The sequence below is a fragment of the Salvelinus sp. IW2-2015 genome, linkage group LG13 (assembly GCF_002910315.2).
Source record: "Salvelinus sp. IW2-2015 linkage group LG13, ASM291031v2, whole genome shotgun sequence".
Lineage (NCBI taxonomy): Eukaryota > Metazoa > Chordata > Actinopteri > Salmoniformes > Salmonidae > Salvelinus > Salvelinus sp. IW2-2015.
The window spans coordinates 3,973,329-3,994,542 of NC_036853.1; the positions used below are offsets into that span (position 1 = coordinate 3,973,329).

At 42.5% G+C, this 21,214-nt stretch overlaps 1 protein-coding gene across 1 annotated transcript in view; it reads left to right on the forward strand.

The window, feature by feature from the left end:
* The window catches only part of cadps2 (Ca++-dependent secretion activator 2), a 249,967-nt gene that overhangs the window by 190,521 nt on the left and 38,232 nt on the right, over positions 1-21,214 (forward strand). Inside the window, exons 23-26 of the mRNA XM_070446338.1 lie at positions 5,178-5,252; positions 6,297-6,380; positions 6,511-6,543; positions 14,098-14,205. Of these exons, the coding sequence (XP_070302439.1) occupies positions 5,178-5,252; positions 6,297-6,380; positions 6,511-6,543; positions 14,098-14,205 (300 nt within the window). The remainder of the gene's footprint in view (positions 1-5,177; positions 5,253-6,296; positions 6,381-6,510; positions 6,544-14,097; positions 14,206-21,214) is intronic.

Here is a 21,214-nt window from a genome sequence, read left to right on the forward strand (position 1 = left end):
TTAAAACGACTTTCTGTCAAAATTAGAAACGCGTAACATCTGAAAATGTAGCTAGCTAGACTATCTTACCCATATACATCATGGATGCCATAGTTGCCCTTAGTTGGTAGAGTTTCTCCATCTCCTTAGCTATCATACTCTAATGCCACTTGATTTCATTCTCGGTCCTCCAGAAAGTGGAGAGCAACACTTACGCAGTTCTACTACGCTATACTTTTTTAAAAGCCGCGATAGACAGGATTACCTACACATACTGACCAGCTCAAATGGACAGAAGCATGCTATATGGCAGACCAATCCGAACTCATCTCTTGGCATGTCCTTTCCACTCATTATCTCAGCCTATCATGGCTAGCGGGAAGGTTGCTGGCTTTTTCTGTGGCTAAACCAACTAGGCTCATTAATTTAACAATTTTATTCGTATTTACCGATGGCACTCAAGTCTGTTATTAAGGCACATGAAAGTTCACATTTCAGAAGGCATTTTTGCCAAAAAACGCATTTTGATTTAAAAAAAAGTTTACATTCAAATGCCTCTCCTGTGAAGTAGTGACCCGCCTAGTTTCCTGAAACGAGTCACAATTTTACTTTGCATGTGAGAACCATTAGCACAGGCAAGTCTGATTGGGCTTTGCAGTACAACAGCCTCCGCTATAGAAACAAACGGAGCATGGCTTTATGTCTGTGGTTGCACCTTTACAATGCAGAAAAACGCTTAAAAATAAAAACCTGTACCCATTGGAGAATGACTGCCCCCTCTTATTGAAGCCACGGAAGTTCAAGGCCGACAGCGTTATTGCAGGCGTTGTTAGCAGAAAACAGGATCCCCAATATAGTTAATGTAAAAATGTCACTCTTCGTGGTGAATCTTYGTGGAAATAAAAACATTTTTGGAAGACAATCATGGCACCAATAATTGCTTCTAATACTCCAGATGTATGTTYTTGAACCGATAATTTTTAMATCGCACACAGATGTATATAATTCTCATACAATGTAGTTATACCTGACTCAGATTAAGTATTCGGCTAAAAATAACTGTCAATGGCGATTCTCCATTTAGCATTATTTTCAGTTCAAAGTATCCACCCTTTTCCAGAGATGACAKCTTTGCGCACTCTTGGGATTCTCTCAACCAGCTTCACCTGGAATGCTTTTCCAACAGTCTTGAAGGAGTTCCCACATACGCTGAGCTCTTGTTGGCTGCTTTTCCTTCACTCTGCGTTCCAACTCATCCCAAATCAGATGGGATGGTGTATCGCTGCAGAATGCTGTGGTAGCCATGCTGGTTAAGTGTGCCTTGAATTCTAAATTAATCACAGACGGTGTCACCAACAGAGCACCATCACACCACCTCCTCCTTGCTTCACAGTGGAAACCACACATGCAGAGATCATCCGTTCACCTACTCTGCGTCTCACAAAGACACGCCGGGTTGGAACCAAAAATCTCACATTTGGACTCATCAGACCAACGGACAGGTTTCTACCGGTCTAATGTCCATTGCTCGTGCTTCTTGGCCCAAGCAATTCTCTTCTTCTTATTGATGTCCTTTAGTAGGTGTTTATTTGCAGCAATTGGACCATGAAGGCCCGATTCACGCAGTCTCCTCTGAACAGATGATGTTGATGTGTCTGTTACTTGAACTCTGAAGCGTTTATTTGGGCTGCAATCTGAGGTTGAGTTAAAACCTCTCTGGGGCAGGTGGGATGCAATCGTCCCACCTGGCCAATAGCCAGGGAAAATACAGCGCGCTATATTCAAATAAAATGATATAAAAATCTAACTTTCATTAAATCACACATGTAAGATACCAAATTAAAGCTACACTCGTTGTGAATCCAGCCAACATTTCAGATTTCAAAAAGGCTTTTAGGCAAAAGCATAAGATGCTATTATCTGATGATAGCACAACAGTAAACAAAGAGAGTAGCATATTTCAACACTGCAGGCACGACACAAAACGCAGAAATAAAATATAAATCATGCCTTACCTTTGATGAAATTCTTTTGTTGGCACTCCAATATGTCCCATAAACATCACAAATKGTCCTTTTGTTCGATTAATTCCGTCGATATATATCCAAAATGTCAATTTATTTGGMGCGTTTCATCCAGAAAAACACAGCTTCCAACTTGCGAAACGTCACTACAAAATATATCAAAAGTTACATGTAAACTTTACCAAAACATTTCAAACTACTTTTGTAATACAACGTTAGGTATTTTTAAACGTTAATAATCGATCAAATTGAAGACGGGATGATCTGTGTTCAATACAAAAAGAAAACAAACTGACGCAACTTTTTTCGTAATGTGCCTCTTCTCAAAAAATGTACTTCATGTGACCCTCATTTACGATAGCCCTACTTCTTYACTACACAAAGGAATAACCTCAACCGATTTCCAAGGACTGGTGACATCCAGTGGAAGCGGTAGGAACTGCAAACAAGTCCATTAGAAATCTGGTGTCTCTAAGAAACACATTGAAAAGACAGTGACCTCAAAAAAATAAACATTCTGAATGGTTTGTCTTCGGGGTTTTGCCTGCTAGATAAGTTCTGTTATTCTCACAGACATGATTCAAACAGTTTTAGACACTTCAGAGTGTTTTCTATCCAAATCTACTAATACTATGCATATCTTATATTCTGGGGATGAGTAGCAGGCAGCTGAATTTTGGCATGCTATTTATCCAAAAGTGAAAATGCTGCCCCCTGCCCCGAAGACGTTTTAACTCTAAATAACTTATCCTCTGCAGCAGAGGTAACKCTRGGTCTTCCTTTCCTGTGGCAGTCCTCATGAGAGCCAGTTACATCTTAGCGCTTGATGGTTTTTGTGACTGCACTTGAAGAAACTTTCAAAGTTCTTGAAATTTTCCGTTTTGACTGTCCTTCATATCTTAAAGTAATGATGGACTGTCGTTTCTCTTTGCTTATTTGAAAATGTTTAGTTACTACATGATTCCATATGTGTTATTTCATAGTTTTGATGTCTTCACTGTTATTCTGCAATGTAGAAAATTGTAAAAATAAAGAAAAACCCTTGAATGAGTTGGTGTGTCCAAACTTTTGACTGGTACTGTATATGCAGAGATATTAACAATTTCCTGGGGGTGTTAAATTGGTTTTTTTGTATCATACACACATACTGCATAATAAAATAATTWAATTAAATGATTGTGTGCAAGCTGTTTACTGTAATCATGTAATGCTATTGAATTTAAGGTGATGATTTTGATTGTTTTTTTCTTTCACTCTTTCCTTGGTTTCATTTTCATACATCCTGCACGTCATTGTTTGAATCCAAGATTGACAAACAATGGGTAAGTGTTCTTCATCCCTTAGTAGAATCTTAAACCACCTTCAGCTTTCTTTGTTAGTCCCCTCCTTATCACGCTCACACCTACTGAAAACATTTACATTTTAGTCAATTAGCAGAAGCTCTTATCCAGAGCAACTTACAGGAGCGATTAGGGGTAAATGCCTTGTTCAAGGGCACATCGGCAGATTTAATCACCTAGTCATCTTGGGGATTCGACTGGCTCAACGCTCTTAACCACTAGGTTACCTGCCGCTACAGATCTTTTTATTATATTCGTTTTTTTAATGGAATGGAACAATGGTGGAACAGTGTTTTTTAAGAGCACATTCATATATGCAAACAAATTTAACTTCCTCTGGTCCTTGTCTCAAAGGGACCTCAATTTGAACTAAATCCAAACACTATGTTGCACATTCACCAGAGAATGTCTTTGTGCATAGCGGTCTATGCCAGAGTGCTCGCTKCTGATCGACACAAAAGAGATCCTGGCATTTCAGATGTTTGCGCGCTGAATGGCGTCTGCCATTGCCAGCTCATCATACTTCCTATTCAAACTGCTGAATGGAGAAGTCATCTAAACTTTTAGGAGATCAGAAATGAATTTTTTCTCAAAGTACAGGCTGGCTGAGGTAGGAGACTTCAATAGAACGGAGGAATGTCCCCCTTTGTGATTTTCCACTTCATAGATAGCTCTGCCCCGAAATCATTCTCCAGCGAATGCTTAATCGAATATCTTCATCAAAAGCGTCTGCAAATTGGGACTGTCTTGCTGTATACCAATATATCACCAGGATCATCATGTCTAAAGAAATGATCAGTTAACTATGTTGTTGTTATTGTCATTGGAATGGGAAGCTTACATTTGGAAATGCCAGTTGCACCTTAGAATAAAAAAACTTGGGCTCTTAGCAGTTTGCTACCAGATAAAAGTTTTTAAAATAAATTATTGTTATTTTGGGTGTGGTGCACACATTTCAAAAGAGCTCACAATTTAATATTCTCTAATGTGAAGAAGGACCTCACAATTCGGCCTCCTCTGTAAAATAAAAAGCAAACACCGCAGTGTTATTTGAGGTAAAAAAAAAAAAAAGTCCTTAAGATTCGCTTGAAATTCTGTTTATGAAAGAAGCTGCCATTTCGTGGAATGAAGAAAAAGGTGAAAAGAAAATGAGGGCTGCCGATGGTGACCTCCATGCACCCTCAATTTGTCACCGATCTGCAGGCTTTGTTGATTGCAATTTTTAATTTGGGTGTTCTTTAGACGCGTCGTGAAAGGGCATTGTCGCCAAGAGATGAACTCCCTGGCTGCCGTGCGAGCGTCGAAGGCAGCCATTCAACGCCGCAAATGGAGGCTCTCCCTCCCTCTTCTGTCCCCCATCTCACTCTCTTCTCTCTCTCACTCCTTTCTATCCCTCCCTCTTTTTGGCTGCGACATGTTTTTTTTGGGAGGGTAAAAAATACTCATGAATATAGGGGTTATGAGACATGAAATGGCGGATTAATTGAATCTAGTGTGAGCCTTTGGTCTCCGCAGCTGGACCGGTGCTTTAGAGGAACACAAGGCTGCTCTAATTGTGGGGAAGCACAAAAAGTATCCTTCGAATTCCTTTGCCTTCCAATGAGAGCGGGAATGCCATTCAGCCACATAATGGCCCTATTAGCTGCTTAACTCACCGGTGCTACATGGGAAGATTTTCTCTGCTGAATGTTTTGGGTAGGGAGTCAGGGTAGAGAGAGAGAGTGTGTGCGTGCGTGCGTGCTCGTTCGTGCATGCCAAAATGAAGGAATCATTTTTACCTTATCTCCCTCACCATAGATCTTAAAACTGTTTGTTTGCCTCCCTACCCCCTCAGCAACAGTACCATTCGAAAATCGATGTCCTGATCGATGATGCGTTTAAAGACATGATTTCCTCCATGGTCACAAAGGTATGTTACTGCACATCCTATACAGACCCAATGACTACATCCTGCATAGTGTTGCAAAGCTACCAGTAATTTACCAGAGTTACTGTAATCTTCAGTCATTTTGGAGTATTAGCTGAAAATCTATCATAACTGTTGGTAATTTATACTTGAATAACATTATTATATATTTTTTATATAGTATTCATTTATCATATGTGTGTCCATATTGTCCATGAGTTTCTAGTAGATAAACCATATGGTTCAATAGAAAATAGCGTAATTAATGAAAAAAAAGCAACAATGGCATTATTTTCAATTAACTCTTCAAAAATGTACTTTTTTCACAACTGCCACCAGTTTGACATTAAAACATTAACAACAAATACATATTGACATAGTCATATAAATACAGGTTTGTACAAAAAAAATGATATATATATAAAGTATATAAAGTCTATTTCATGCTGAAACCCTCATATTAAACACCAATGGTAGTCACTAAATTGATGGTTTAATTTAGGTTAATGTTTTACAGCTTTGTCATACAAATTAAAAAAATGTAAACCTTATTTAATAATTTCATATATTTTACATGTGACAAGGCCACACCGAGGGCAAGAGATTATTACAGACATCTGTGATTCTCTGAAGTATCTAAAAGGGCCACTAGATGTATTGTGATAGATTTCATAAAATCCTTGAAAGATACCAAAATAGATACCTGGTAGTTTACTGGTAAACTTGAAAAGTTTCCAGTAATATACCCTCCCTTTGCAACCCTAATCCTGCATATAGATACTGTATATTTCAGCCCTTCTCCACCTCAAATCCAATGCCTATTTGATTAAGAAACACTTTCTTAGTAAAATAGAACTAAGGTGTGATATAACCCAGTCACACCTGCTAATTGTTCTCATATTCTATGCAAAATATGATAGAATATGTTATAACCAAAAGAGCGGAACGCATACAATAAAAAATGTGAAGAGAAGAAAGTCATTCATACCCCACCTTCTTTTTACAAATGGCAACTAACATGTCTGATTTTCTTGTTTCCCCTGGTAGTTTGCTGGAGTTTTAGATGGTGTTCTCTCCAAACTCTCCAGATATGACGAAGGGACATTCTTTTCTTCTATCCTATCTTTCACGGTAAGCTTTTTTGTTCCACTCCAGAGAATGCGGACCCTTTGCATTCAGTCCTTAGAAAAGCAACATGTCATTTGTTGTAACCGAATCTGCTCAGTTGAACTTTTTTTTGTATCTTTCCTTTGCCTCAAAGGTGAAAGCAGCTGCCAAGTATGTGGATGTGCCTGTGAGTATTATTTCTCCTTCATTTCTAACAATGTCTTACTTGCTCATATGAACATGTTTGTTTGCACACATATTTCTGTCTCAAAAAGAAAAGCTTTCTGAAGAAAGCTGGCATTGAGCAAGATCATATTTGTTAGATGTTTATCACGAGACGCTGATGTTAAATGTGGGTGAAATATTTTAACATTTTGCCTTGAAGCACCGTTGTGTCAGAGTATTTGAGGTTGTGATGGCGTGCAGGGCTAATTATTGGCACCGTTGGCTAATGAAAACGTTTTTGAGCGATTTGCCAAGGTGTCGGTCATGGGCGGTCACTACATGCCGCATCAACACTATTGAGCGACAGCACCATGGCAGGAAGAAGGAGCTCAATCAGCCGACAGAAAGATGGCAAATACAGTGATGAGGAAGCCCTCTAATTACTCAAAGAGAGACGCAATGACACATCCTGAATTACGGGGGCCCAGGGGGATCTCAGACCCCCTAAATGCAACAAAGTCAAACTTTGAGGGGGTGACTTGAAATAATGCTAATTTAATAATTATCCTATTTGTTTAAAATGCCATTTGTACTGCTAGAGTGGTAAATATGTTTCTGTGTGGCTGCACTTGTCATCCCGGGACAGTCTCGTATCTCAGACCCTTTTCAGGTGTCCCAGCTTTTCTTACTACAAAAAAGGTAAAAGTGTAGACCCAATGACAATTACAGAATGTCATTACACTTTTTAGTGTTTTGTAACAGATATCTCTTTCCATTCATCCAATGGCGCGAGTGCACAGTACACTGTTTGTGTGTTGGAATTATTCATTAATTTTAAAATGTCACGTATAATTTGCACTCTGGACAGGCACATTCTGCCGACTCTCCATTGGTCAGGGATTGCAAGGCTAAGTCTCTGATTCACTAAATGTGAAAGCAGGGCCAGGGTGTCATTACTTGGTGAGTTTAGCCACTTCATTGTGACATACTCTTGTTCTTAAGCCATCAAAAGGTTTGCCCTGGTGGTCTAGTGGTAAGGATTCAGTCCACTCACCAGTAGGCAGCGCTCCATTTCTGTTTAGGGAGGCCTGTTTCGACCCACAAATCCAACTTTTAACCCAAAGCAAGAGGTGGTTTCACTCTATCATAACCAAGCACACTCTGACACCCTTTTCAGCATCCATGAGTGGGACTGTTGATAAAGCCAGCCAAGCCTTTGTCCTTCTCTTCAAACCTCCCCCTCCCGCCTGTCCTTGACTCAGCGAATCCCACGTGTCCCATTGACACTGGTTCCCAGAGCTCTGAGCCTGCCAAATCTGCTCTCCTCCTCCTCCTCCTCCCTTCACCTGAAATTATAATGTAACCACCTTGCGCTTTTGTGTGGAGGGAACCGAAAGCTGTTAAGCCCCTCTTACAGGTGAGCTAAAGAGATGGGAGAGTGGAGGAGGGTTGTGTCGCTAGGGCATTTAGCAGAACACTCTTTTGGATCCTTGTCACGAAAGGTTAAGATCCCTCCCACACACACACACACAACTAGCTGCACCTGGGGGAAACAGATCCAGGGCAGGAAACCAGACTGGCAGCAATGTATAATTAGCAGCAATCCCTCTCTCTCGCTCTTCTTTTCTCCACAGCTTTCAGCGCTTATCCCCCTCAGGTTAACCAGTCATTGCTGCCCCACACCACCACCACTACTACACCACCACCACTACTACACCAACACCCAACACCCACTACCACACCTACCAACACCACTACACCACCACCACCACTACTACCCACACACCACTAAACCCACCACCACTACACCACCCACCACTACATACCACCAACACCACTACACACACCACACACACCACCACTAAACACCACCACCACTACACACCACACACCACTACACCACCACTTAACTACAAAACCCACTACACCAACCCAACACCACCACCACTTACCACCACCCACCATACCCCACCAACATATGTACATTTAGTCATTTAGCAGACGCTCTTATCCAGAGCGCCTTACAGTTATTGCATTCATCTTAGATAGCTAGGTGAGACAACCACATATCACAGTCAAAGCAAGTACATTTTTTCCTCAAAGTAGTTATCAGTAGAGTCAACTCCACCATCACCTCTGGCAATTCCACCACCAACTCCACACCACCTCCGGCAACTCCTTTACCACCAACACACACCTTTTCCATCTGCCTCCTTTTGACATATTTGATTTTCACACTAGATTGTTGACAGTCTGGAATAGCCTGTGTGTGTGGTTGTGTGTTCTAGCATGTTTGGCTACAAGTCAAGTACGAACTGAGAACTGATTCTTTGAAAGAGGCAGAGCGTGACAGAGGTCGGCCCGTGTGTATTCTGTTTTGCCCCAATCTGGAGTGTAGTTATGTTGGAACCTGGTCATGCCTCCATCTCTTTCTCCATGCCTCCATCTCTTTCTCCATGCCTCCATCTCTTTCTCTATGCCTCCATCTTTCTCCATCTCTTTCTCCATGTCTCTCCATCTCTTTCTCTATCGTTCTCTATGCCTTCATCTCTTTCTCCATCTCTTTCTGTATCCTTCACTCTTTCCCATCTCTTTCTCCATCCTCCATCTCTTCTCCAAAACGTCCCTTTTTCAGGACCCTGTCTTTCAAAGATAATTCGTAAAATCCAAATAACTTCACAGATCTTCATTGTAAAGGGTTTAAACACTGTTTCCAGCTTGTTCAATGAACCTAAAGTAATTAATGAACATGCACCTGTGGAACGGTCGTTAAGGACACTAGAAGCCTACAGACGGTAGGCAGTATGTGTCACAGTTCTTGAAAACTTAGGCCACTAAGAGTCCTTCTTTTACTGACTCTGAAAACACCAAGAAAGATGCCCAGGTCCCAGCTCATCTGCGAACGTGCCTTAGGCATGCTGCATGGAGGCATGAGGACTGCAGATGTGGCCAGGGCAATAAATTGCAATGTCCATATTGTGAGACGCCTAAGACAGCGCTACAAGGAGACAGGATGGACAGCTGATCGTCCTTGCATTGGCAACCATGTGTAACACAACCTGCACAGGATCGGTACATCCGAACATCACACCTACGGGACAGGTACGAGGATGACAACACCAACTGCCCGAGTTACACCAGGAATGCACAATCCAAACCCATCGTCGCTGGACCAGACAGGACTGGCAAAAAGTGCTCTTCACTGATGAGTCACGGTTTGTCTCACCAGGGCGATGGTCGGATTCACGTTTATCGTTGAAGAATGAATGTTACACCGAGGCCTGTACTCTGGAGCGGGACTGGCAAATCTGGTGCAGTCCATGAGGAGGAGATTACTGCAATACTTAATGCAGCTGGTGGCCTCACCAGATACTGACGTTTACTTTAGATTTTGACCCCCCCCTTTGTTCAGGACCCATTATTCCATTTCTGTTAGTCACATGTCTGTGGAAGTTGTTCAGTTTATGTCTCAGTTGTTGAATCTTGTTATTTTCATACAAATATTTACACATGTTAAGTTTGCTGAAAATAAACAACAGTTGACAGTGAGAGGACGTTTCTTATTTTGCTGAGTTTATTTCTCCATGCCTCCATCTCTTTCTCTACAGTATCTCTTTCTCCATGCCTTCATCTCTTTCTCTACAGTATCTCTTTCTCTATGCCTCCATCTCTTTCTCTACAGTATCTCTTTCTCCATCTATTTCTACATGCCTCTGAGAGGGCTCTGCCTTGGTTGTGGGGTGTGTGAGGTGTGTGGTGGGGGGATTGAAGCCCTTGTGACAACAGGGACAGTGATATATTGCCAACGATCCTGACACACACACACACACACACACACACACACACACACACACACACACACACACACACACACACACACACACACACCACACACACACCACACAACCACAAGCACACCAACAATTCACACCCACACACACACACCAACTCAACACACACACAACGACACACACGACACACACCACACCACATCGACGACACACATTACATAGCACACACAAGACATCCTGCCCGCCATCTCCACACACCACACACACAACCCACACAAAACACACCACCCCACCTTACACACACACACACGCACGCACACACACACCACTCACAACCGTGTCCATATCCATACTGTCACTCACGCCGCTCGGAACTGGTGGTAAACTCTCCACCCACTGGATTACAGTTTCCTGACAGGCCTGTCAATCATCAGACCAACCCCCTCTGACCTAACCCCACAGCTCACCCCCCTCACCCTAACATCCCTGTAGCAGAGTCCCCCTACTTGTACTTTAACCCCATGACACTGAGGGCACGTCATCAAACGTCCATATGAATTATTGGGAACTGCTTGTAACCTTCGATGAATACATTCATGTCACTTTTGTTATATCATTTTATATTAATAAATGTCTTTATGAGAAACACATTTCTCCACTTGTATTGATAGGTTTTCTCCATGCCTCCATCTCATTCTCCCTCTTTCTCCATACCTCTCATCTCATTCTCCATCTCTTTTCTCATACCTTCCATCTCATTTCTCTCTCTCTTTCTCTTCCATACCTCCATCTCTTTCTCCATACCTCCATCTCTTTCTCCATGCCTCCACTCTTTCTCCACTCTTTCTCCATCTCTTTCTCCATACCTCCATCTCATTCTCCCTCTTTCTCCATACCTCATCTCATTCTCCCTCTTTCTCCATACCTCCATCTCATTTCTCCATCTCTTTCTCCATGTACCTCCATCTCTTTCTCATGCCTCCATCTCTTTCTCCATCTCTTTCTCCATTGCCTCCATCTCTTTCTCCATCTCTTCTCCATGCCTCCATCTCTTTCTGCCATCTCTTTCTCCATGCCTCCATTCTTCTCCATCTCTTTCTCCATGCTCCATCTCTTCTCCATCTCTTTCCCATGCCTCCATCTCATTCTCCATCTCTTTCTCCATACCTCCATCGCATTCCCATCTCTTTCTCCATACCTCCATCTCTTCTCCATGCCTCCATCTTCTCCATGCCTTCATCTCTTTCTCCATGCCTTCATCTCTTTCTCCATACCTCATCTCTTTCTCCACTCCATCTTTCTCCATGCCTCCATCTCTTTCTCCATGCCTCCATCTCTTTCTCCATGCCATCCATCTCTTTCTCCATGCCTCCATCTCTTTCTCCATGCCTCATCTCTTTCTCCATGCTCCACTCTTTCTCCATGCTCTTTCTCTCCATCTCTTTCTCCATGCCTCCATCTCTTTCTCCATGTCCTCCATCTCTTTCTCCATCTCTTCTCTCCATCTCTTTCTCCATCCTCCATCTCTTTCTCCATGCCTCCATCTCTCTTTCTCCATCCTCTCTATTCTCCATCTCTTTCTCCATCTCTTTCTCCCATCTCTTATCTCTTTCTCCATGCCTCCATCTCTTTCTCCATGCCTCCATCTCTTTCTCCATGCCTCCATCTCTTTCTCCATGCCTCCATCTCATTCTCCATCTCTTTCTCCATACCTCCATCTCTTTCTCCATGCCTCCATCTCTTTCTCCATCTCTTTCTCCATGCCTCCCTGTCACACTGCTTTGTCACCTTGTCACTGAAGAAGAGAGAGAGGGGAAGAGGGTGGGGGAAAGAGAGTAATGGAGAGGGCTCTGCCTTGGAGGTGGCGGGGATTGATGCCCTTGTGACAACAGAGACAGTGATATATTGCCAATGATCCTGACATACACACACACCACCCCACACACAAACACCCCCCGCCATCCCACACACACACACACACACACAGACCCACACAAACACAAACACACCACCCCACCTTACACACACACACACGCACGCACACACACACACCACCCCACACCTGTCCAATCCATACTGTCACTCACTGCGGCTCAGGAACTGGTGGATTAAACGTCTCCACCCACTGGATTACAGTTTCCTGACAGGCCTGTCAATCATCTGACCCAACCCCCCCCTGACCCTAACCCCACAGCTCACCCCCCCTCACCCTAACATCCCTGTAGCAGAGTCCCCCTTACTGTACTTTAACCCCATGACACTGAGGTGCACGTCATCAAACGTCCATATGAATTATTGGGAACTGCATGTCACGTTGTATATAATTTTATATTAAATGTCTTTGAGAAACACATTTCTCCACTTGGTATTAATGCGTTATTTTATGCATTTAGGAACAGCATGGATAAAAAAATATATATTTTTACTGCATGATCCATAAAGAAGCTCTACCCATCGTTCCAGGTTTATTTTGGTAGTATTTGTATAATAGAGGTAATATGTTGAGGGGAAATATGAGAGTCAGAGTTTATTTTGAACACATTTTAGAATGGCTGTGATGCTGCTAGGCAACTAACACTGAGCCATTCAGTCAAGCACAATGAGTTCAGTTACGTGGCAATGAGTGAACAACATCTTTCTTTGAAATATACAGGATATCATGATGCTTTCCTGGTTTGAAATGAGTTGTATTTGTGCAGCGTTTGATCTAAGTTTTTATTGAACCGGTGATTGATTGTCTCATAATATGTAATTATTTTACATTGGTTATGGCTTATCAGTGTAGGGCCATGAAATTAATTAGAATTACCTCTTATGAAGTTCACACACATCCTGACTGTGACCTAGACGGTGGGTGATGACTACGCCAAGTTTGAAATGTGTTATTTTTAGAGTAATTACACAACAGGGAGTCAGGGTCACAACCACTTCTGACTCATCAGGGTCATTTCCATCACGTCAGAGTCACCTCCGTTATGGCAGCGTCACCTCCGTTACGTCAATGCACCTGTTTACATGCTCCCAGCTCTAATGACTACCTCAACCTAAGGTAAGGAAGGCCACACACACACAAAGGCCTATCACCCCAGTGTGTCAGTTACCCACCTTACTCTTCAGTTGCTATAATGACAGTTTRTAATCACAGTCCTCTCTTCCGTCTCTCTGGAAAAACATCAGGAGAAGGGGTTTTCCGCGTCGATGTTTTTTAATCGGCACATAGCTCTGTTTCCTTGTTTTCCACAGGGGAGTTGGCGTGCCGTGTTCAGAACCGTAGCAGGACATCAGGCCCTGGGGGCCATCTAAGGCCCTGTGAAATGGGTGTGAAAGATGTCAAAGCAATTACAATAGCATTACAGTGTAATCTCCCACTGACACAGAGAGTGTGAATGGAAGAGGTCTAACCCTCTTTTCTGCCTCTGGCCTCTCTCCTCTGGCGAAACGATTGCATTGACATTCACTAAATGTTTAGCTGGTAACAGCTCCACCGCTTGTTATTCTGACAGTGATTGTGGTGTGTGTTTTGTGTTTTTATTTATTTTTTATTTTTTACATGTCTCGAAGAGAAGGGGATTTTTAGCATGCAACAGTTAAAATTCAGTGACCATGTTTTCCGTCGAAAATAAAACTTAAGTTAATGAATATGGACCTTCTCTGATGAATTGTTAAGGACTAATACTGTCTTTCTCAACTGAACTTACCTATTACTCTTCCCTGTGTTTAATCCTATCTTCCTCCTTGTGTTTTTCCATCTCTTCCCTTCTCCCTCTCTCTCTCTCTGCTCTCAGAAGCCAGGGATGGACCTGGCTGATACCTATATAACGTTTGTGCGGCAGAACCAGGACATTCTGCGAGATCGCGTCAACGAGGAGATGTACATTGAGAAGCTGTTTGACGTGAGTGTGTCGACCTTGACGTGGACTCACACTTGCAGCAGCTTTTGTCATACAATCACATAGAATAGGTGGATAACTGTCACTCTTACAACACTATGATAAAATCTATAACTGATTAATTTTATTGAAAACAATAGGAATGGGAACCAGTGGACAATATCTCTGTGGGTTGTGATGCCAGTACAGTAAAGATATAGTATCTTAATTTGATCACCCTGTTGCAGGAGAAATTTCCTGCAATGTAGGAAATGTTTAACTTGTAGTGTATTTGACGTTTTGAAAAGGCTTCTGAAGATTGTAGGATCCACAATGAAATTTCAGACTTGATTTTCCCTTACCAAAAATCTTATCAACCCCTACAAAMATGGCCATTAATTATAATCCACATAATAATTCACATGTCCTGTTGCTGCAGGATTATTTTCCTGCTGTAGCAAACTGGCTCAAAATAAGATCCTACGTCTGTATATGAAGGTGTTGCATGAAGATCACAGCATGAAGAAGAAGAAAGACCCACCCACAATCTCTGTATTTCTCCTATTCTGAGATGAATCATTGTTAGGTCAAACAGTGTATCTGTGAGAGGTCACAGTGATCTCAGCCTCGTCCCAATAAGGCGACCCTGGAGTTTGTCAGAGATACAATCAATACCGAAATGTGCAAGTGAATACAAAGACTCTCTCTCTCTTTCAATTCATTTCAAGGTGCTTTATTGGCATGGGAAACATATGTTACCATTGCCAAAGCAAGGGAAGTAGATGCTAAATGACTTAAATGTAAATGTAAATAATATACAAAAATGAAATAAACAATAAAAATGAACATTACACTCACAGAAGTTCCAAAAGAATAAAGACATTTCAAATGTCATATTATGTATATATTATATATACACAGTGTTGTAACGATGTGCAAATGGTTAAAGTACAAAAGGGAAAATAAATAAACATAAATATGGGTTGTATTTACAATGGTGTTTGTTCTTCACTGCCCTTTTCTTGTGGCAACAGGTCACAAATCTTGCTGCTGTGATGGCACACTGTGGTATTTCACCCAGTAGACATGGGAGTTTATCAAAATGTGGTTTGTTTTTKAAATCTTTGTGGATCTGTGTAATCTGAGGGAAATATGTGTCTCTAATATGGTCATACATTTGGCAGAAGGTTAGGAAGTGCAGCTCAGTTTCCCCCTTATTTTGTGGGCAGTGTGTACATAGGCAGACCTGGCTCTCAAGAGAAGACAGGCTATGGCGGCCTTTCTCAATAGCAAGGCTGTGCTCACTGAGTCTGTACATAGTCAAAGCTTTCCTTACGTTTGGGTCAGTCACAGTGATCAGGTATTCTGCTGCTGTGTACTCTCTGTTTAGGGCCAAATAGCTCTAGTTTGCTCWGTTTTTTTGTTTTCTCATGATTTGGTTGGGTCTAATTGTGTTGCTGTCCTGGGGTTCTGTGGGGTCTGTTTGTGAACAGAGCCCCAGGACCAGCTTGTTTAGGGGACTCTTCTCCAGGTTCATCTCTCTGTAGGTGATGGCTTTGTTATAGAAGGTTTGGGAATCGCTTCCTTTTAGGTGGTTGTAGAATTTAGCAGCTCTTTTCTGGATTTTGATCATTAGCGGGTATCGGCCTAATTCTGCTTTGCAGGCATTATTTGGTGTTTTACGTTGTACAAGGAGGACATGTTTGCAGAATTCTGCATGCAGAGTCTCAATTTGGTGTTTGTCCCATTTTGTGAATTCTTGGTTGGTGAGCGGACCCCAGACCTCACAACCATAAAGGGCATTGGGTTCTATAACTGATTCAAGTATTTTTAGCCAGATCCTAATTGGTATGTCAAATTTGATGTTCCTTTTGATGGCATAGAAGGCCCTTCTTGCCTTGTCTCTCAGATCAGTCACAGCTTTGTGGCAGTTACCTGTGGCGCTGATGTTTAGGACGAGGTATGTATAGTTTTTTGTGTCCTCTAGGGCAACGGTGTCTAGATGGAATTTGTATTTCGGGCCTGGCGACTGGACCTTTTTTGGAACACCATTATTTTGTCTTGCTGAGATTTACTGTCAGGGCCCAGGTCTGGCAGAATCTGTGCAGAAGATCTAGGTGCTGCTGTAGGCCCTCCTTGGTTGGTGACAGAAGCACCAGATCATCAGCAAACAGTAGATATTTGACTTCAGATTCTAGTAGGGTGCTGCAGACTGTTCCAGTGCCCTCGTCAATTCGTTGATATATATGTTGAAGAGGGTGGGGTTTAAGCTGCATTCCTGTCTCACCCCACGGCCCTGTGGGAAGAAATGTTTTTTTATGCCAATTTTAACCACACACTTGTTTGTGTACATGGATTTTATAATGTCGTATGTTTTTCACCCAACACCACTTTCCATCAATTTGTACTGCAGACCCTCTTTCCAAATTGAGTCTAAGGCTTTTTTGAAATTAACAAAGCATGAGAAGACTTTGCCTTTGTTTTTGGTTTGTTTGTTTGTTTGTCAATTAGGGTGTGCAGGGTACATATGTGGCCTGTCGTATGATAATTTGGTAAAAAGCTAATTTGGAATTTGCTAAGTACATTGTTTTCACTGAGAAAATGTACGAGTCTGCTGTTAATGATAATGCAGAGGATTTTCCCAAGGTTGCTGTTGATGCATATCCCACGGTAGTTATTGTGGTCAAATTTGTCTCCGCTTTTGTGGATTGGGGTGATCAGTCCTTGGTTCCAAATATTGGGGAAGATGCCAGAGCTAAGGATGATGTTAAAGAGTTTAAGTATACCCAATTGGAATTTGTKGTCTGTATATTTTATCATTTCATTGAGGATACCATCAACACCACAGGCCTTTTTGGGTTGGAGGGTTTTTATTTTGTCCTTTAGTTCATTCAAGGTAATTGGATAATCAGGTGGGTTCTGGTAGTCTTTAATAGTTGATTCTAATATTTGTATTTGATCATGTATATGTTTTTGCTGTGTGTGCTTTTTTATAGAGCCAAAAAGATTGGAGAAGTGGTTTACCCATACATCTCCATTTTGGATAGATAATTCTTAGTGTTTTCCAATTTTCCCAGAAGTGGTTATAGTCTATGGATGCTTCAATTACATTGAGCTGATTTCTGACGTGCTGTTCCTTCTTTTTCCGTAGTGTATTTCTTTATTGTTTTAGTGATTCGCCATATTCAGGTTTTCTGGGTCTCCATGTTTTTGGTTGGACAGGTTTCTCAATTTCTTTCTTAGGTTTTTGCATTCTTCATCAAACCATTTGTCGTCATTGTTCATTTTCTTCAGTTTTCTGTTTGACATTTTTAGATTTGAGAGGTCAAATATACTGTTTAGATTTTCTACTGCCAAGTTTACACCTTCACTATTACAGTGGAACGTTTTGTCCAGGAAGTTGTCTAAAAGGGATTGAATTTGTTGTTGCCTAATAGTTTTTTTGGTAGGTTTCCAAACTACGTTCCTTCCATCTATAGCATTTCTTAATATTATTCAGTTCCTTTGGCTTTGATGCCTCATGATTGATCATAGCTCTGTTCAAGTAGACTGTGATTTTGCTGTGATCTGATAGGGGTGTCAGTGGGCTGACTGTGAATACTCTGAGAGACTCTGGGTTGAGGTCAGTGATAAAGTAGTCTACAGTACTACTCCCAAGGGATGAGCTATAGGTGTACCTACCATARKAGTCCCCTCGAAGCCTACCATTGACTATGTACATACCCAGCGTGCGACAGAGCTGCAGGAGTTGTGACCTGTTTTTGTTGGTTATGTTGTGCCTAGGGGGGCATATGGGGGAGGGAATGCTGTCCCCTCCAGGCAGGTGTTTGTCCCCCTGTGTGCTGAGGGTGTCAGGTTCTTGTCCGGTTCTGGCATTTAGGTCGCCACAGACTAGCACATGTCCCTGGGCCTGTAAATTATTAATTTCCCCATCCAGAATGGAGAAGCTGTCTTCATTAAAGTATGGGGATTCTAGTGGGGGGATATAGGTAGCACACAGGAGGACATTTTTCTCTTTTAAGATAATTTCCTTTTGAATTTCGAGCCAAATGTAACATGTTACTGTTTTGATTAATTTAAGAGTGAGTTAGGTCTGCTCTATAACAAATTAGCATAACCCTTGAGTCCCTTCCCTGTTTCACACCTGGTAGTTTGGTGGATGGGACTACCAGCTCTCTGTAACCAGAGGGCAACCAGTGGGTCCGTCTCCTCCATGTTTCTTGTTGGATGAATGTCTGTATTTCCGGTTCCTGCTCTTTAGGCCATAAGCAGATGACCTCAGGCCTTAGATATTCCAGGATGAGATAGTGAAGGCTTTGTGTTCCATAAAGTGTCCAATGTTATTGGTCCTGTGGTTTGGCCTCAGGCCAGTAAGTGTAAGCAGAGCCTGCTGAGCATCTGGTACATTCCATTGTTTTAGGCTAGTGTAAGAGTGGGGGTTGGGCCTGTTTGCCCACTCACGGCCTGGGCGCATGTGTGACTTCCATGTTGAGGCCCTCTTTGCAGGAGTGGAGGGGCATGGGGTGGGCAGGAGGGGCATAGGTCTGATCTGAGGGGGCCTAAATGGGGTGTGGGCATGGTTGACTTGGGGGGGTTTGTCGATTGGTTGGGGTGGGGGTGTGGATGTGGCTGGTGGTGTTGTGGTCTGGATGTAGGTCCTCTCGGCATGGGTCCTCTATGTATAGGTCCCGGGGTCCCGCAGGTTTGGGAGTGAGTCTTGCTGGTCTGGGCGGGGTGCCTATTGATCTGTAGCTCCTGTGTGAAGTGTTGGGACTGCGTTTGAGAGCGGTGTCCTTTAGGGTCCGGGCGAAGGGGGTGTCGTGTCTTTGGCATCATTAAAACTGAAGACTTATTTATCAAATAACTCTCTGTAATTATTATTATTGCGATTAAACTCATTAATCATGTAACTGTAATTTACTAGGAAGTCTGGGCACCAAGGAAAATATTCAGATTACAAAGTTATAATTTTCCTAATATAACTTTCAGATATTTTCTGCTCAATTAGTCTTCGAATKAATTAATTATTATTTACCTCACGTTAGTCTCATTCCAAAAGTYGTAAATTGTTGGTTATCTGCACGAACCCAGTCTTCACTATGAGTCATCCATACATCAATTGTCTTAAAATCATTTATTTACTAACTAAGTAATTCACAGAAATGCGTAACACAAACAAACAAAGTAGATGGTTACAAAGAAATGATAGCGGATGTGCCCTAGTGGGCTAAACCGGCATGGTGGCTTGTTAGACAAAAGGGGAGTGGGGGTCAGCTGAGAAGTCACTACAGAGTTGATAATTATAACAATTGAAATGCTAATTCTTTGCACATGAGCGCTCACTCATTCGGGAACAATTGCAATCAATATATATATTTACGCTCAGTGTGTCGTCGGGATCTCTGTTGAAAAGTTTGTTTCTGTTGGAGAGTCTGTCCGCCCTCTCTCTCTCTCTGCCGTGGTTAGAAAGAATAGTTCAGAGTGACATTCATTCATGTCGTTATAGAATAGATGTTTCGGCGGTTGTCGGTCTTCATGTTCAATGATACCGAATTCCTAGCTGCAGACTAGTAATTAATATCAAAGACTTGTTCTTATTCTGTCGGTATCGATAGTCTAAGAGTTTAACCACGTGGGATGGTTAAAAGATTCAGCAATCGTCTCAACCCATAGCCCTCTCATAATTGAGGTAAGCTCGGTCTGGTGATAGAAAACCCGGGTGGGGGTTTTATTCGGAAGAGCAGAAAAGGGCCTGTCCCAGGACGCCAGACCATAACTGTGCTCATGGGCGGTCCTCTAATTTAGTTAAACTCCAAAGGGAATTGTAGTTTCCTTCATTAAACAGTCCAAAATCACATTACACAATTTCACAAACAGTATCACTCATCTTATACAACAATTAGATGTAAGCCTGATATCTGAGGCTATTTTATAAACAGCGTTATGGTAATGTGGTCGTATTGTCTCCCATGAGTTTCACAAAATTGTACCAAACGGACCAGTTCGTAGCTGGATTCTTCTTTTATACCTATCTTTTATACCTTCTCCAGAACATAAATGTTGTTCGGACCTCAAGTTCTGTAAGGTGGAAGAAATTCCTTTTTTCTCTCTATGAAAACTCACTCTCTCTCTATACTGTGGCCATGAGGAGATAATCTCCTCCAGGAATTTACGACCTCTCTGACCACAGCAGCCTGGTTGTAGGAGACAGAGAGAGGGGGATGGTGCTCGCTGTACCCAAAGAGGGCAACGTCATGACAGTAGGCACTGCTGCCTTGTATAGGTGGACCTGGTTGTAAAGGCTGTTCAATTCCAGGGTGGAGTGGTGGGCCAGGAAAACAGTTGGTTTTGAGGCACAGTCACGGGAAATTCTTGCGTTTACCCATTGTATGGTAGCAGGGTGGAAGTCTTTTCGTGATAGCAGGGTGGAGATAACCACTTGTGCGTTGGGGAAAGTAGAATAACTTTCACTCCCTTGAGTGCTGTGGCCACCCTTTCCTGCTGTACTCTCAGGTCGTTTGTGCCTGTGTGTATTATTATGTGGCTGGGTGATTCTAGTTGGTTCTCAGACAGAAGGTCTAGGGTGCGCTGGGTGTTTGGGCAGCAGAGTTTAAACACTGTTTGGGAAAAAGTTTTTTTTTCTTGTATATATATTTCCCGTTTGAGTCCATAAGGAGAACAATATGTGTCTTGTGTATGTCCTCAGTGGGTGTGGGGGGGTTGTCAGAAGGGCTATCAGGGTGGCTGACGGGGGGGGTGCTTAGAGGGGGTGGGATCCCCTGGGTTTGGGCTTCATTTGTCTGTCCCGCTGTGTTGTCGACGCTATGGTCAGGGCCTGGGGTGGACTGCTGTGGTGTCGAGACTTTTGTCGGGAGCTGAGGTGGGCTGTTCTGCTGGCTTCTCTGCTGGGGTGGCCACCTCTCTAATGGGTTGTTGTCTGTCACACGCCATCCCCCTCACCCTCTCCTCCAGCAGTCTGATCCTYTCCTCTAGTGCTTTGTTCYWCTCCTGCTCTTTCTCCTGTAGATGTTGT